Below are 18,553 nucleotides of genomic sequence, written 5' to 3' on the forward strand. Positions count from 1 at the left end.
GACTGAGAAGACAGGTAGGAGGAAAACCAGGGAACAGCAGTATTGGGAAAACCTAGAGACCAAAGTATCAAGGAGAAGACAGTGACTGACAGTGTCAAAGACTGCAGAGAGGTCAAGAAGGATGAAGATGGAGAAAAGGCCATTCAATTTGGCAATTCAGAGATCATTGGCAACTTTGGAAAGAGCAGTTTCAGTTGAATGATGAGACGGAAGCCAGAGTGCAGAGTTACAAAGAGGAAAGGAAGCAGAAGGACTGATTTTAGGATTTTAGGTAGTTGTAGATGGCCTTTTCAATTTTAGCCACAAAAGGCAGAAAAGGTATGGCATAATTAATAGTGAGTGAGGAAGGCTAGATCAAGTGTTTTTTTGAGAATTTTGGGGGTATGGGGAAGGACATGAACATATTTATAGGCAGTAGGATAAGGAGAAATTGAAGATGTGAGAAAGCAGGGATAAAGGGGCAATCTGCTGGAGAAGGCTGTATAAAATGGGATCATTTGTGCATGGAAGGAGTGCCTTGGCAAGAAGATAGGCCAGCTCTCAATTTGGGATCTGGGTGAAGGCGTCTGAGTGAAGTGAAATGAGGAGGAGGGGAGAAGAGGGAGCTTTTGGCAAATAGCATTAGTTTTTCCAGTGAAATATGAGGCAAAATTCTCAGCTGAAAGGGTGCAGGGAGGGACGCTATGGCAAGTTTAATTTGAGGAAGGATAAAAACATTTGAAAAGCCATAATGGAGAATGGGATAGTAGGTTAAGTAGGGAGGATTGCCTTGCTACAATAAGGACCCAGTGGAAATAATGCAACAAATTTGTAGTGGACTTGTCAGCACAGTTCAGTGATCCTCTCCGGTTTTGTTCAGCGGCGCGTAAGTGGGAGGGCAAACAGATAGTGGAAGTAATCCAAGGTTGAGGCTTGGCCAGGAAAGATCAGCAAGACAAGAAGGAGGCAAGGGCCTTGGGAGGAGGATATTGTAGAGTTGAATTACTTTACCAAGGAGTTAAGATGGAGAAGAAGAGTGCAGTCAGTACAACAGTGATGGCCTGGAAAAGAACTGAAAGTTCAGGGGATTGGAGATCACAGTGAGGACAAAGAACGTTTGGGATTACAAGACAGGGCAAGAGGTGGAATGACAAGAGACTGAGATCAGATAAGGATCAGAGTTCATGATCATGAGCGTGTAACCGAAGTGATTCATCATTTAGCCTCATTCCTACAAGCAGAAACTTGTAATTCATCAATAGCATCTTGCTTTATGAGGTGGACTGCAGCAGACACACAAGATACTGGCCAAATTAAAAAAAAAAAGGGCACCTCTAACCCCCCTACATAGTTCCTGAATTCGTCCTTCATCTGTTTTGCAACTGTTTGTAGTAACTACTGACAACTGTGATGATTGCCCTCAGTAGCTGCAAATATACAGTAAACTCCTGCATGCAGCATAATGCACCAAGTAGGGTCTAATAGATCCTAGAGATAATTCATTCAAACTTTTTATTTGGTAACTGGAAAAACTGAGGCCCAGGTAGGTGAGGTGATTTGTCAACAGTTAGAGTAGTAGCAATCTCAGATTACTACACCCTTACCTGTAAATAAATTCATCTAGCTCTCAGAAAGCATAGTTAATACTAATACTACATATTGGAAAATTACTATAATTTTAGGTGAAGTATCATTTTTCACCCTGCAAAAATCCCTTAAATACATATACCAGTTACAAGACTGAGGGAAAATTGTTTAGCCAAGAACAGCTACCTGAAATGAAAGGGAAATTAAAATATCTAGACTACAGCTACTTATGTACCTGACTGTGATGCACCTCAACTGTGGATGACTTTGTATACACAGGGTTGAGAATGTAGAGGCAAGTTACAAAGTTCAGTGAAGGTTGCCAATCTTTGAAGCTCTTTCCCGAAGCCAGATGATCTAAATCAAGTAAATTATGCTTGGGATATAAGTGCTTTGTTCACAAAACTCACGTTTTTAAAATACAGTTACTTTACATGAATACTGTGATTTGGTAAATGAATTATACCAAGTATTTTATAGAGGTACTAAGTGTATGATAACATAAAAAGCACATTATAAAGTGCATTAAAAAAGTGAGGTGGTTTACTTTATCATGTCTGTCTGCCTTTAGTTTGTATTTTGAATTTTAGAATAAAGATACACTTGACCACCACTTAATATAAAAGTACCTTTTTATTGAGAGGTAAGACAAGTGTATTTACATTATTCAATTGCTTATATCACATAATCTGTGAGACTTTTTAAAGCAGCAATATTTTAAGAGTTACAATTTATTAGGGGAAAGAAAAACATTCCAATTATGTTTCTGTTACAGAAAATACACTTGAGCAATGACAGAAACACTTAAGGCTAGGTAGCATTTGACCTTTTCCTCCACCTCTCTGAAAATCAAATTACACTTTAGTGGCAAAGACAGAAAGCTAATTTAAGAAAGAGACAGTGGTATTTACAGTGCTTTCTGTCAGAAGACCAGTACATTTATAAAATATACAATGCTTCCAAGCAGTTCAGAAATTAAGACTGATCGTAACAGTGGGCTCACTTAAAATGAAAATTGCACCACCTCTCAATTTCATTGACTGAGGGATCACTGTTAGATCTCTTTCAAATTTCTACCCAAATTATTTGCTAAAAGAATGTTCTTGGGAAAAGAGAGTTTATCACAGTGCAAGGAATAATTTGATAGAAATTCACATCTACAAAGGTCCAATTGCAATGCAGCTATTCATTTAAGTAGATTTTATTCTTGCTTTTAAAAAAGGCAGATTTCATAATCTACTGTAAATAATGATCACCTGTCAAAAATAGGTAGAACAAAGGCCTAGAACATTCAAAGCCCAAAGTATGTTTTTTTTACATTCTTCAACGGATGAGACTATTTGAACATCACACAGACATAAAACACCAAGTCTCTTAAGATTCCGACAGCTGTTGAGGTAGGAGTCTCCATTTTAAAATGTCTTACCCGCTGCATGAGTTTTGTCATGCGTCAAATGCCTTTGCATTGAATCCACAACACTGAACCATTTCACTGTATATTTAAGTCTTTTGCTTCTGTTTTGGATGAGGTTGGGAACTTTTCCTCTCTTTTTCTCACTATAGACTCTTTCAACAGAATAAACTTGAGAAGTAGCAGAATGTTTTAAAAACGCAAATCAAATTTCTACAATTATGATTTTTTTTGGATCAAGAAGCATTGCAAAATGTTAAAAAAAAAAAGAAAAATGAATGTATCATAAGTGGTAAAACAAGCTGTAATGTGGTTGATAAAAAATGTGTTTCAAATGTTTCTACATCCTTGAAAAAAGTATGCCAACTGGGGAAGCCTATCAAGAAAAAAATGAATGTCATACCACTTGCCACTGGTTATAACACTGGTTATAACACCACTGGTTATAACAAAACAGAACACATTTTTCTTAACTTCCTCACCTTTGAAAGAATCTAGCCACTAAATAGCCTAAAATAATTTGCTTATATCATCACTCAGTTTTTTTAGGCAACTCTTTGTGGAAAATCTTCATATCAAACAAAAGACATTTTTAAATAAGAAAACCAACTTTTCAGTTTATATGAATAGCCCTTTAAGATACAATCAAAAGTTTCAACTTTTCAACACTTCACATGTCCCAAGGTAAACAACAGTTAACTCTTTAGGGTGTTTTTCTTTATGAACATTAGCAAAATAAGATCTGAAACTTGTAGAGTTTTTCCTCTCTCCCCAAAGAAACTATCATCATGCCAGACAGACTTTTCAAAAACAAGCTATGTTTGAATAGGAAAAATACAAGTTAGCATCATTAAGTATCTTAAATAAAAGACTATTCCATGAGACAGGATATGTAAAAGGTTACTTAGCGGGACAAAGGGTACAAAGGGTACTTCTTTTTATGCTCACATGTAATTATACATGCAGGTATCTTGGAGATGAAATCCCCCAAGGCGTGGAGTGTATATCCAAGGTATTCTACTGACCAAAGAGAGCTTTAGTCACCTATAATTTAGGATCCAAGTTAAAAAAGAATGACCTTTGCATATTCCAGCACAGAAGGTAAATCCAGTTAGCATTTACATCTGGCTTTGATTCCTAAGAACAGCAAAAGTTTATTTAAACTATGTATTTACAAACAAAAAAAAGCTTGATTCATACAACAAATGTGTTTGGATTTTCCTTTGTTTTTAATACATTAAAATGACATAATCCATCCTAACTCATGCAACACTTTTGGAGCTACAACTCTTGTTAAACAACAGGTAACATTTTTGCCATTGCAATGAGCATTTCTTAAAAAAAAAAACCCAAATGCCTGGTGGCTCTCCTGTACCTTCAAAATAAGGAGACAGAAATCAGGCACCACAGTTCTATAGGGATGGCTGTGTTTAGCACATTGTGAAAAAAACAATAAAAATAACTTTCAACAGTTTCGATATAGATTGTAACACGGCATTCCCCTTCTTCAGTTCACTTGCTGAATTCTTAATCACTTGTCTTGGAATCAAGCACCTTTTCATTGCTTCATTGCTAATTACTGTTGGTACTTCGAAGACTACACGTTATAAACTTATGTAAAAGATGTTATAAGCTGTTTTGTGTAATTTAATTTTGTGCTGAATATTCTTCAAAGGGGCTTTTGTAAATAATGCAATTTTAATGTAATCTTTAGTCCACTTGCTGTTATACCATATTGTTGCTTTCTCCAACTTTATCGACAAGCTGTAGGGAAGAAGACAAATAAGGCAGTTAAAGGCATATACTTTCCATAAACTTTACAGTTTACATGTATTTATTCAAAACACAAACTCAGAAAGATACTTGAAGAAATCCAAGATATGACTAATAATAACTGATTAAATAATATTCACTGAAGTCTTCTGACATTTTTAAAGGTTGCAAAATAAATTTCTTACAATACTGTTTTTGCATGACATGTTCTGCGTTGAAATTTGAAGGTGCAACATGAAAATGCAATACAATGGATAAATAAATGTGAAAAATGAAGGTATCGCTATTAGCTTAAACAAAAAAGGAAAAAAAAGAGAAAAGCTAAAATATGAGCCGTTCATGCATTAATAAACCCAGTAAGATGCTTCAACTGACCATTAGTGTGGATTCTCTTCTGAGCCTATGTAGTCTTTGAACAAACAGATTTAACTCCATTAAGATCAATCAATAGTGAAAATCAACTACTGATTAAAATTTTAATTAAATTAAAATTGTGGTTTCTAGACCTTAGTCTCAGAATGTTTGACAACAGATTGAAAAACAAACTTTATGATGCAAGCAAAAGTTATAGGTTTATATGATAAAAATCTGCATTTAATTTTTATACACATATTTACAACTAAATATACAAAGCAGTTTACTTTTCTTCAATACCCTAGAATGGGTATTCAGACAGTAAGCTCCTACATTAGAACACTAATTAATGTAGGAGTTTAAGTAATGCAAATGTTACAATACTAAAAAGGCTTATCAACTAATTCACTAAGATTTTCACTTCAACAAATAACACAATGCAGTGATAACAGGAATTAAATATATACTGTGGAATGAACAGAGTTGGCCTTGGAGTAAGGAAGACCTGGGTTCAACAAATCCTGCCTCTGACACACACTGGCCATGTGACACTGGGTAACTCACTTACCCCTTATTTAACTTCTCAACGACTGAATGCCGTTGGTAGAGGGAGTTTCCTCACTGGAAGTTCCTTACGTTAATGAAAGTACAGGACCAGAGCAATTACACTTCTAGGCATACTAACACTACAGAATTCCTATAGCAAAGGTATGAAGACAACTATGGTTTTTACAAAATATCCTGAAGTAAAATTGTGGTAAAATTAAAAGACAATGGTCCTGAGTTTGTATAATGCTGGCAATAGTATGTGTTTGGATGCTGACTGCCTAAATTAAACATCTGATAGGCATATTACAGTGGAAAGAGTGCTGATGTGGAAGTCAAAAGCCCTGGGTTCAAGTTCCTAATTCTCCTACTTAAACTGTGTAATTTAGGGTAAATCACTTTACGTCTTTGGGCCTCAGTTTCCTCATCTGTAAAATGAGGGGTTCAAACCCCTGTGATTGCATGACAAGAAAATCAGGGACTGAGGTGAATAATTTGAAAGCTGCTTCACAGATCTATGTCTTAATTAGAATTCTGACCTGGATTCAAGTAGAAGTGACCATCTACTTATAGAAATATAAGCCCCCAAATTCCAGCCCAGCCCAAGACCATCCTGGCTGTGGCTTTAAAAATAGTTCTGGAGACTGAAATGGGGTAGGTTGAGCCTAGAGGCTTATACTGACTGCTTTTGGGACAAGCCTGACTCAGCTGGTTAGGTGGTGAGCAATTAGAGCTAATGCTGATGAAAGAGGCCTCAAGAAAGGGAACTGCCTAGGTACCTCTGACCTGGGCCAAGACTAGAGACAAGACAAGAAGAGCCATACTGTTGAATTCTAGTTTATCTTGCCTATTTTAAGATGCAAGAACTTGTAGGCACAGTCTCACACACTTCTTTTGAGGCAGCTTGGTAGTACTAAGTAAGAGTACTGGACTCAGAGTAAAGAAGGCCTGAGTTCAAATCCTGTTTCAGACACTTAGCAGCTGTGTGACCTTGGGTAAGTCACTTAAACCTTTCCCAGCCTGTTTTCTTATCTGTAGATTTCAGATAATAAAAATTCCTGTCTCACAAAGTTGCTATGAAGATCAAATGAGATCACATGCACAATGTTTTGCAAACCTGAAAGTGCCATATAAATTTTAGCTCTTATTAAGTGAGGGTATTCTTCACATTTCTGTCCTGTACCATCTTTTTTTGGCTCTTATTAAAATCTTTGCCTTGGTAAGTTCATCTACTCTAGTAGTTTGGCTTCCTGGGTTTCATCTAAGACTCAGTTCAAATTCCCCTTCCTTGGGGAGGGCTTTCCCAGTCTCTCCATTCCACTACCCACCTCCTGTCCTCTGAAGTCCAGGGTTTGGCCTCTAGGAATACTTTCTACTTAGCTAATTGCACATAGTTTCCCTTTTAGAATGTGAGCTCCTTTAGGGCACAGCCTCCATTTAAAAACTTTCTTTGTATTCCCAGCACTTAGCACAGTGCCTGGCACATTACAGAAAGTTATAAATGTTTGCTGACTTACCAGTTTCAATGATCATCTCTATGTAGATGCCACTGAAATTTGCATTTCTAACCTCAGCCTCTGCCCTGAGATGCAGTCTTATATTGTCATATACCTTCTGGAAAGCTCTCTCTGTGTAAGTCTCACTGACACTTTCCACTTAATATACCTAAATCTGGATTTATCTTAACTCCAAAACCTGCCTCTCACCCTAACTTCAAGGCCCAACTAAGATGACACCTCTTCCAACAAAGCCTTCTCTGATAACTCCTAGCTAGATATGATTCTCCTCTTCTTGAACTTGTCGGGCTACTAAGACTTCTACCTATTTCGGAAGAGGTGGCATCATACTGCCTTTTGCCTTCTTTGGGATAAAGGACATCTGGGCTCCACAATCACTTTGGAAATATCCTGGCTGAGTGACTAGGGGGCAAGTAAATTAACCCTTCCTTGCTCCAGTCCATTCTCTAAGACTCTCTGTAAATATCAGAACAAAAAACCCATCCACATTTGCAGAGGAAGTCTCTTTACTAAGAGACCAATGAAACAACAGGTTCAGGAAAGGAGAGTAAAGTTATAATTAATTTGTGTGATTCATTCTTCCATTAAATCACAAGCTTACAGAAAACAGGGCCTCTTTGTATCCCCAGAGGTGGCACAGAATAGACACTTAATGCTTGCAGAAATTAATTAGAGCAGGAAGGGACCTTAAAGATCATTTTTTCTAAAACCTTTTACTTTCTCAATGAGGAAACTGCTTCTCATTGAGGTGAAGTGACTTGTCCAAGGTTACCTAGCTAGCTAGTGGCAGAGATACCATGCTGCTTCCCACTGAGTGGTCTTAAAACCATAATGGTTAATAGTATCACTGAAGGAGAAAATGCTTGAAAGCAGTAATAGGGACTTTTTGAATTATTCTTTGTTGCTAAGGGGGAGCAGGACAGATGAGAGTTACTCTTTGAAAGGGCTGCCTCAGGAGGTAATATGTTCCCAACCCCCGGAGGTGTGGAGGTGAGATGTAAATTTGTTGAAGGAAGGGGGGGTCAGATGAAATGGAACTTCAATTCCCTTCCAATGCTGGGTCTATGATTTCATTACAAAAGCAATTTAGATTGTATAATGTGATGGCCTGTTGTCAGCTAACAGTGGCACTGATCACTCTTCCTTAGGCACAATCTTCCCTCATCTAGTTTAAAAAATTATAGCTCATATGTAAAAGTTAATTGTATGGTGCTTTAAACTCTCTAATGCAAAGGTGACCCAGAAATAAAAACACAGAGAGAATTTTGAGAACAATAGGAAAAACGGATGCAGTGAAACCCAGTATCAAAATTTCACATTTTACTAGTTTTTTTGCTGATTATGTTAAAAGGTATTATAAACTAAAAGATGCAAAAACTACACCAAAAATGACTAAATTACTTATTGCCACAGCCATGTTCATATACATACTTGCTTTTTCATTACTAATAAATAATTATACTTTTGAAAAATAATGAACTTCTTTTTACTTTTAAAAAGGTATAATGATAAATAAATGATAACATACTGATCTTATTCCAGGTAAATTCAAGAGGGATCCAAGGACAGGCACTCTTCTAATAAAGCCAACCACCACAGGAAAGAATCCCCTAAAAATGAATGATAATGACAAATTAACATTCAGAACACCAAATATTTAAAACTTTACAATTTAAAATAAGTGCAAAAGTATTCAATATTATCTATTTTAACCTGAAGTTAAGAATTACTGGCATTTTGATGGAAAAAAAAAGAAAATAATGAAAAAGTGAGAAGGCAGTAATATAACGAGGCTAGAGCCATGGATCAAGAATACATGTAGGCTAACTGGACTTTCTTTCTGTCGCTGCAAATTAGAATTCAAGCTCTGGCCAGTTGTCTAGGAAAAATATATGCTGTTGGTGAGATGCAGTTTGAATTCATAGGGGATGGCCTAGATGGTGGATCCAAGACATTACCTTTCTACACAAAGTACAGCTAACAAGATTTTCAAGGTTCAGCTATGTCTTAAAATTAGTCAGACAAGGATGCAAATACTAGAGTGAATAGAATTCAATTTTAGATCTAAGGGAAAAAGTAGTTAACTTGAAGTTTTTGGAAATTAAATATTCTCAAGGCAGTTATTACTAAATGAGTAGAAGAGTTATGTAGTAATTTTAAAGTTTTATTTTAGAAGCTATTCATGCTCTGAAAAATATATATTCAAACACAAAATAAAATCACAATCTTTCCCCCAAAGCGTTAAATTCAGCAAGATCTTTTCTAGATTCTAAGTTTTAAGTAGTTTCTTTCAAATAAAAAAATCTTATTTCAAATTCCACTACTTACTAATGCAAACAGTCAAGTAAATGCTCCAAGTCTTCAGTGCTATGCCACAAACTAAAGAAGTACAATTGGTAGAACATCTAAAAGGCTTGAGAACTTTTGAAACAAAATATTGGTAGAATCCAATACCTCTAAGGTTTTTAATAAGGGAAAAAGTATTTTTTTAAAATTGTATTATCTTCAATCCAGCTAAAAAAGACAATATATTTTCTGTAACAAACCAAAGCATCTGGGACTTTCAATCCTGCTATAACCATGGTTGCAAGTGCTCAGTTCTGCTTAAGTGAGACCTTTTACAAACTGACACTATAGCTTATTCATAGCATCAGTGGCACTTACAAAATACTGCCTAATTAATTTTTTTTTTTGCTTGCAAGGCAACTGGGGTTAAGTGACTTGCCAAGCATTACACAGCTAATAAGTGTCAAGTGTCGGAGGCCACATTTGAATTCAAATCCTCCTGAGTACAAGGCCGGTGCTCTACTACCTGCCCGATTAAAATCTTTCATGATGGTTTTGATACAGAATTTCAAAATAATGTCTGTTACCAAAACTGTAGTTTTATTATAAAGTAGCAGTAATTATTAAACATGATTATACTGAAAAATAAAATGCTATCCATGTATAAAACATGCTCTTTAAATTGAAAAAATACGAAATTAAGACATAAGATTCTTTAATCTAATAAAGAAAAATGGGGCACATTTAAAAAGATTTTTGACTGTATTATAAATAATTTGGTGAGATTACTCATTACCCATATATCTTCACCTTATCTGATTAGCACATTTGGTATTTGATAGTTTGATAAAAGTTTTAAATTTTTTATTTTTTTTTTAAATTTTTAGGCAATTGGGGTTAAGTGACTTGTCCAGGGTCACACAGCTAGTAAGTGTCAAGTGTTTAGTCTGAGGCCATATTTGAACTCAGGTCCTCCTAACTTCAGGGCCGGTGCTGTATCCACTGCGCCACCTAGCTGCCCTTAGAAGTTTTAAATTTGACTGAATGTGGAAACGGAAACAAAAGATTCCTCAACTATAAAAGCCAAACCAAACTGCTATTTAGGTGATTATCTTACCTGAATAGAAGAAAGAATCCATAAATTTCAAGGATCATGCCTATCAAAGGCCAACCAATCAGAACTACAAATACACCACCCAGGAAAAATCCTGTAGCTTTAACTTTGTGTTTCTGGAAGAAGAATCTAAACGTTCTTTCCAAACCAATTACAAAAGCCAATCCAGCTACAAATAATACCTGGAAGACAAAGAAAATTCACCTCAAAATAAAGAAAGGTATTTAACTAGAACACGTAAAAATTAAAAAAGTAGACTTATGGAAGTAGAATCTTTAAGATAATCCCTTGATTTTAGGAGGAAGCTACTGGGCCTCCTCTGGATGTGAGAGGTTAATATGGTTAATATGATGACTATGAAAAGTCGTCAAGTCAAGAAGCATTTGTTAAACATCTGCTCTTGTGCCAGGCACTGTGCTAAGTGCCAGGGATACAAAGCCCCTGCTCTCAAAAGAGCTCATAGTCTAATAGGGGAGACAACATGCAAACAACCATGTGCAAGCAAGACATAGACAGAATCAACTGAAGATAATCAACGTAGGGAAGGAACGGGCATAAAGAGATTCAGAAAGAGTTTTTGTAGAAGATGAGATTTTTAGATGGGATTTGAAGAATGCTAGGGAAGTCAGTGGTCAGAAATGAGGAGGGTGAGAATTCCAGGAATGGGGCATAGTCAGTGAAAATGTACAGTCAGAAGATGGAGTATCATGAGCAAAAGGTGTGATAGGCAGCCAAAAATCTAATGAGATACTGGGTTTCATTAATGGATACATAGATTCCAAGCATAAGGAGGTGAGAGCACTGCTGTACTCTGCACTAGTCAGACGATATCTGGAGCATTATATTCACTGTGTGCATAGTGGCCTCAGAGATCATCTAGTTCACCTCCTTCAAGAGAAAACTAAGGAATAGAGAATTTAAATGATTTGCCCAAGGTCATGTAGGTAGTAAACAGCAAAGCAGAGATTTGATCCCAGGTTTTCTGATTGCTGTGATCGGTTCTGGGCATCCCAGTCGAGGAACGACACTGGTAAGTAGGAAAATATCCAAGGGAGGATCACCAGGATGGTGAAGGGACTTAACATTGACCTGCTGAAAATCTGAAGATGTTTAGCTTACACAGAAATGACATGGGGAGAGAAGGGAGACTAGTTCTTGTCAAATATATGAAGGGCTTCACTTTGAAAAGGGAGAATTGTTTTGTCTATCAAGGGCAGAACTAGGATCAATGGTTGGAAGTTCTGAAGAGGTATATTTAGACTTGCTATGAGAACAAATGTCTTAATGAACACAACTATTCAAAAGTGTAACAGGCTGAGGTGGTGGGTTGCTGGACCCATGGCAGGTGTGCTGAAGATGAAATTATTTTTCAGGTATGGTTTGAAATAAGTGGCTCCCAAGCTCCGTTCCATAAAGAGAATTATAGATAATAAGTAACGTATATGGCACTTTAAGGTTTGTTAAATCCAAAGAACATGGTGGCAGCAGAAGCTAATTAGCTGCACACCCTTTCCTGTACATGTTAAAGAGTATGTAGTCAAAGAAAAAGACAAATGGTAGAGGGCATAAGCACTTAAATATAATTGGCTTTTCACCTTTCCAGCCCATAATTATCTGTCAGAAACTTGAAATAGACAAGTTTTCTAAAGCACTTTTCTTACTATTTTACCTACATTTTAACTTATATTAATTGCCAAAAAGTGAGTTTCTTTCGGGAAAAGTTTATAAAAATATATATTAAACATCATGACTCTCACCATTATTCAAACATTATACCAATACCACTAATCCTGTGAACAACTCCTAATTAAAAAAAAACAAAACAACATACAGCAATTTTGATCTACTTTGTCTTTTACCTTTTCCTTTCTCTGACTCAACATGGATCTTCCATGGGTTTAATTTAAAATTGTTAGGGTGCTAGTGGCTTTCTATTACTTTCCCCCTCACCTCTTTATAATGAATAGTTATCAGGAATTTGTCCTTTTGGGTTTCTTCCACTCCATCCAAATGACAGCATAAATGTTTAGTTAGTATAAGCTATATACTCTAGAAATACTGTTGTAGGAGTACTGAAAAACTTAAGCACCATGTTTATCTTATACCAGAGTAGCAAATGTGAAATGCTTATTGGAAGACTGAGATCAAAACAATTTAAAAGAATCACTGAAATTTAGGACATTCAGAGGTCAAATATTCTTGCTTTCAGGTAGACAAGTTAATATAATCAGCTGGCTATCTCTTTAGTCATCATTTAGCCACTGTTTAAACATTTTAAATCATAGATAGTTCTGGACCTAGATGATCTCATTGCCTTTCACATTAATAATTAAAACTGATGAACCTTATTTCTGATCAAGAACAGAGTGAATTAAACCTAAATCTACAATTTAAAAAAACAAACTAATAAGAGTGAATTCTTTCCCCAAATAATTACATTACATATGCTATAAAAGTTATTTATGAATTTAGTTAAAATATATTAGTTAAAATATATTTTAAAAACTCACATTTCCAATAGCCAGTAGTGCTTTGTCGAAAAAGAGAATCATTCCAAAAAATAGGAAAAATACGCCAAATCCTGTTAATCCCATTCCAATTTCTGTAATAAAAATTATAGGGTTAAGGTAACAAAGAATAAAAGTCTTGATTTCTAAAACTGGTGTTTTTCCTTGGTTGTTACACTAGGGAACAAGCTCTTAAACATTATAGAATAGCTTTCTAAATGAAGTAACAAAACAATGGTATAAGTTAACACCAGTTAATTCCTTAAAAACATAATATTTGAATGGAAATTTCTCATTCTTAAATGAGATAGTGCTTCTTAGGACACAGGAAGCACAGTGTGAAGAGATGAAAATTATGGTTATTTAAGCCATTGGTTCCAAACTTTACGTCAACTTTCTTCGGCATTTGACAATAGGCATTTGACAATTTTATGATCTTTAACTGTTCTCCTTTTGTCTTGTATCCAATTCAATAATGTTTTATAAAACAATCATAAGGTATGTATGTGTATATATGTATGTGTGTATGTATTATATATATATGTATGTATATCTCCTCACTTTTCAAATTTATGCCCACTCTTGTATTCTACAAGTACATAAATGCTATCCAGGGTCACTCTACTTAGCCCAATATTCATTTCTCTAAAAGAGAGGCACCAATGAATGAATGGAAGGCTTTTATTAAGTGCTTTATATATATATGCTAAAACACTAGGATACAAATTAAAAAAAAAAGCAAGATAGTACTTGCCTTCATGGAACTTAGATTCTAGTAGAGGGAGATAAAGGAATCATGGCCAAGGAAGTGTGTGTTTAGGAAGTCACAGGGAAAATACATGGAGCAATAAGAGAGTCAATTGACATGTCCTTTCTGGAAGCAATGGTAGCCAATCATTAGATTTCTGTTTCAGAAGCAAGAAATGAGAAGACGGTAGGGACTTTGGTCTCAGGAGGTCCTAAGAAAGTGGTGGGTAGCAGGTAAAATAGGGAAAAGACGGTGAGGGTAAATGGTTGGCTGGGATTGTAAGCATAGACTAGGGCCAGCTAGATATAGTTGGTTAAGTGCATTTGTGCTGTTTGACTCAACAATTTGTGAGAAAAATGATAGTTGTCGATTCTACATTTTGAAAATTAGAAAATTACTTGTCTGACCACTTAATCTCTTTGGGCTTGTTTCCTTATCTGTACAATTAAGAACCTATAGTAAATGGCTTCTAATGTACCTTAAAACTCTAAATCTATTACTTCCCATAGAAAGCCTGAACATTTTTAGAAAAACTTTTTAATGACTTGTTACAGATTTATGATCTGTGAATTTATAGACGTTACCTTTACACTTATTAATATGCTCATCTACATAAGCTTTTGAGGTTTTGTTGTTGAGTCATTTCAGTTGTATCCATCTCTTTGTGACCCTATTTGGGATTTTCTTGGCAAAGATACTGGAGTGGTTGCCATTTCCTTCTCCAGCTCATTTTACAGATGAGAAAACTGAGGTAAAGATGGGTAAGTGACTTACCCAGGGTCACACAGCTAGTAAGTCTCTGAGGCCACATTTGAACTCTGGTCCTTCTGACTCCAGGGGTCAGCACTCTATCCCCTTTGACACCTTGTTGCCTTTTTGAGGATTTTAGGAGTCTTAAAACTAAGCTGCAAAGGTCTTCAGGGTTTAGTATTGAAGTTTACAGTCCCCTTATCTATACACTTGATTTTATAGATTGACATTTTTTTCTGAAGGATTCTAATCTTTCTGACCTATTCATAGCTGCAGTCCTTCAAAACTTTTAGTTTCTTTGCCTTCAGGGTATTGCTACTCCCTATTCTACCTATGAGGAAAAACCACAGCAGCAAACTGGTAGGCTATGAAACTCTATTTAAAGCTGACACTATCAATAATTTCTAATTGTACTTAACCTTTTGCTTCAAATACATATCCATACAATTGAAGAGTCATCTATTAAACTTAGCTTTTTGAAAAAAGGTACCAAAAAGCTTTGTCTGACAAAAATTTCATTTGGTATGAATATTTCAAAGAGATTCATTCCCGTTTTATTATATATTTTATTATATAAATATTAAATGTATATTATTATTATTATTATTACATTTTATTATATTTATTATTATAATCCTTTCCCACTGTAGCTAGGCTGATTTCCTTTTGCACCCTTATAATGAATGAGTTAATAAAAACCACAAGTGACTAGAATAAAGATTCAAATTCCAATGAAAACCAACTAGTTTCATGCTTCTTTTAAGAGTGCTAACAAAGAGATCAATACGTTCCTTTTGTATATTCTTTTTTTGTTTCAGAGCTGTGTATTAATCATTAACAAGCATATTCCCATATAATTTATGAAATTTCACAGTGTTAAGAGGCATGTATTTAAACTTTTTTAAAAAAGTGGGTAAATGTGAGATAAAGCTGACTTCCCTTAACTAGTTTGATATGACAGTGACAAATTTTATAATTTAACCCAGAACTCATGGCTTTTTATACTCATAATATATTATTAGTGACTAGCCTGAGGTTACAAAGGGAGTAAGTAATTGAGATGGGACTCAAATACAGTTCATTGCTCTAAGAGTATTCCTTGATTTTTCCCTTTTCTTCAATAGCCCATATTTAGTCAGCTGCTAAATTTTGCTGATGCATCCTTAACATCTCTGACATCTGTCCCTTAATCTCAACTCACACAGCCTCCACCTTAGCTCAGGCCCTCATCACCTTTCATCTGAACTACTCTAATAACCTCCCAACTTGTTCTTCCTGCCTCTAGTATCTCTCATCTCCATTTTAACTCCACAGAGCTGCCAAACTGATATTAACTAAAACACAGAGGCTCATGTAACCTACCCCACCCCTAAATGCTCAATGGTTCCCTATTGCCTCTAGGATAAAATATAAAATTCTTAGTCTGCATTTAAAGCCCACCTCAATCTGGCTCCCAAATTAACTTTCCAGTCTTGTTTCATATTACTCTACTTACATAATCTTGTTCCAGTCAAACTAGCTTGCTGGCTGTTAGCATTTCATCTCTCACTTCTGTGATTATGCCTATGTGGTTCCCCTCACCTTTCTCATAAAGTCCCTAGCATCCTATCTCCTATCTAAAATCTTTCCTGATCCTCCAAATTCTTAGCACTCTCTCCCTCTTGAAGTAACCTTGCAGTTATATATTTGTGTACGTGTGACATTTTAAGCACATTTTAAGCACCTCTAGGAAAGGAACAATTTTGTCTCCATATTTCTACAGCTTAGCACAGGACCTTGTAATAGTCACTAAATAAAAATAGGTACATAGTATTTGTTGAACTGAATTTGGATTTACATTGTAACATGCTACTTCTCCTGAAATGGCAACACATAAGGCAAAAGTTTCATCACAACAGCTAACCTGCAGACAGCTAACATTATAAACCATGTTAGATACAATTCAATGTTAGCACCTAAAACACCAAAACAAAACTTCCTGAGGAGTCACTGTAAGGAGATCTTAATGAATACAGGGGATAAGGCCAGTGATAGAATAGTTAATTCATTTTAGCTAATCATTCATCACAAATTCGAGGCAGGTGTGGAGCAGAGAAAACTGTGGCACAGAGGCTTCTTAGTGAGTAGAATGGAGACTAAAGCCCAACGTTCAAAACTCCACATACTTAATGCTGCTGCATCAATTTTGAAAAGCCTTAATTATCTTCACATTTAATATTTCAAGCAAGAGAAGAAAGGTATCATGTACGTCTTTGAGGCATCTAGGTGGCATAGTGGATGAAGCCTTGGACTTGAATACAGAAAGACCCAAGTTCTCAGTTTACTTTTCTATAAGATGGGGATTATACTGGTACCTACTTCACAGGACTGCTGTAAAAATAAAATAAAATATATGCACTTTGCAAACCATAATGTTTTATATAAATGCTAGCAATTTTGCCACAAATAAAACAAGTTCTGAACAGCCCATACTAATTGTGAACTGCCTCTAAAAACCAGATGACACTCATTAATGGGGTAAATATACTCGTGCTTATTTTTGCAATGCACTGTTACCACTGAACTGAATCACAAATATTGGAGTTTTCAGCGCTACATCAGGACAACTAAAATAGTAGTTGAGAAAGAATGAACACAATTCCATTTAGAGTACAAGTGTTTTTGTGTTCAAGATTTGTCTGCACAAAAGACAAATTACAAAAAAATTCAACTAGTAAAAAAAGTAAAGTATTGTTTGACAAAGAAGGGGTTACAGAAACTTTACCCAGGAAGATGGTGGGACAAAATAGTTAAACAAGGAAATAGAATCAATATCATCAAAAAGCACTTATGAAGGATGGAACAGGCTAGACATGTAAATGAAAACTTGAGTGGATGAAAAAAAGTCAACTAAGTATAACTTTTGGTAGTTATAGGTTAAGTCTTGAGAATTTGGCGGCAGGTGGACGCCAGAAATGAAAACAGACACATACGATCGGCCATAATATACACTCGCTTTTAGATTCATTAGACTGTGAGTTCTTTGAAAGCAGGAATAGTTTGCCTTTCTTTGTATCCCCAGTACCTGTGGCCCAAAACCGAACATATAATAGTAGGTGCTTAGTAAACACTGGTTGACTGAACGACTTTAACTGGTGAGTGCTTGTATTGCTAACATTTAAAAAAAAATCACTCAGTATTCTCCAGAGGTGTCTCGTTGGTCAGGCATGGGGGTAGTGGTGAGAACCGAGAAATAGGTGCAAATACATTTAAAAGCTTTGATTATTAGGGCTCATTTTAACCATCACTAACATATAAAAAACAAGTGCCTTCAAACAAAAACAAAAAAGCAACCCTCAAAGGAGTCCACGGTTTGTGCTGAGCCGGATCCCCGGGTCCCTCTGACACTGAAATTCCTCCTAAGACCCCGGAGGCCTTCCTTAGTTCCTCCAACTTTCTCTTCCAGGTGCCTTCGGGAGAACAAAGGCGGCTGAGGACCCCTAAGGGCTTAGTCGGCAGGGGAGGTGGTTGACTTCATTTCCCGGCCCCCTTACGCCTTCTTGCCCTAGTCCGGACCCGGTCCAGCCCGGGATCAGCGACCCACCCCGCCCCTCGGGTCCCCAGCCTCCCCCGACCTCCTCAGTTGGGGCTTCATTCATTGACTGGGGTAGGCGGGGCGGGGCTGGGCTGCAGAGCTTGGGTGTGAGGGAGGGGCGTGCGCGGCACCTGAGGGAGAGGGGAAGGTGGGGACCCGGGGGTGGTGCTTACTCTGCGTGTCCGTTAAGGAGATCATGGCTGCGGTGGTGGCAGGGGCGGTGGCAGCGGCGACTTGGGGGAAAGCGAATAGTGCCGGGGGGATGTAAGGGAAAGCAACCCTGGCAGCAGCCGCCACGTCTTCCGGAAACACGCAGCCGCCGGTACCTCGATTCTAAAACATCTTCCTGATGGCTGAACCCGCTCCCACAGAGAGCCAATCGCGAAGGATCTTGTTTCATGTGGTAG

General features: G+C 36.6%; 1 protein-coding gene across 1 annotated transcript; it reads right to left on the minus strand.

Moving 5' to 3' along the window:
• Nucleotides 1-2,180: 2,180 nt before the first annotated feature.
• GOLT1B (golgi transport 1B) lies at nucleotides 2,181-18,483 on the minus strand. Its single transcript, XM_020994371.2, has 5 exons — nucleotides 18,320-18,483; nucleotides 13,078-13,169; nucleotides 10,571-10,749; nucleotides 8,696-8,777; nucleotides 2,181-4,741 (listed from the first exon to the last, which is right to left on the minus strand). The coding sequence occupies exons 1-5, from the start codon at nucleotides 18,342-18,344 to the stop codon at nucleotides 4,703-4,705; spliced, it is 417 nt and encodes a 138-aa protein (XP_020850030.1). The 5' UTR covers nucleotides 18,345-18,483; the 3' UTR covers nucleotides 2,181-4,702.
• Between the last annotated feature and the right edge of the window lie 70 nt (nucleotides 18,484-18,553).

This window comes from Phascolarctos cinereus, unplaced genomic scaffold (genome assembly GCF_003287225.1).
Source record: "Phascolarctos cinereus isolate Bilbo 61053 unplaced genomic scaffold, phaCin_HiC Scaffold_1;HRSCAF=81, whole genome shotgun sequence".
Lineage (NCBI taxonomy): Eukaryota > Metazoa > Chordata > Mammalia > Diprotodontia > Phascolarctidae > Phascolarctos > Phascolarctos cinereus.

What these genes read in the sequence shown, in the direction of transcription:
- GOLT1B (XM_020994371.2), bottom strand. Translation starts at nt 18,344, where the DNA reads ATGATCTCCTTAACGGACACGCAGA. An exon ending in GGATTCTTTCTTCTATTCAG is followed by an intron (nt 8,778 to 10,570) that starts GTAAGATAATCA and finishes ATTCATTTTTAG; the next exon opens with GGGATTCTTTCCTGTGGTGG. An exon ending in ATTTACCTGGAATAAGATCA is followed by an intron (nt 4,742 to 8,695) that starts GTATGTTATCAT and finishes TCTTCCCTACAG; the next exon opens with CTTGTCGATAAAGTTGGAGA.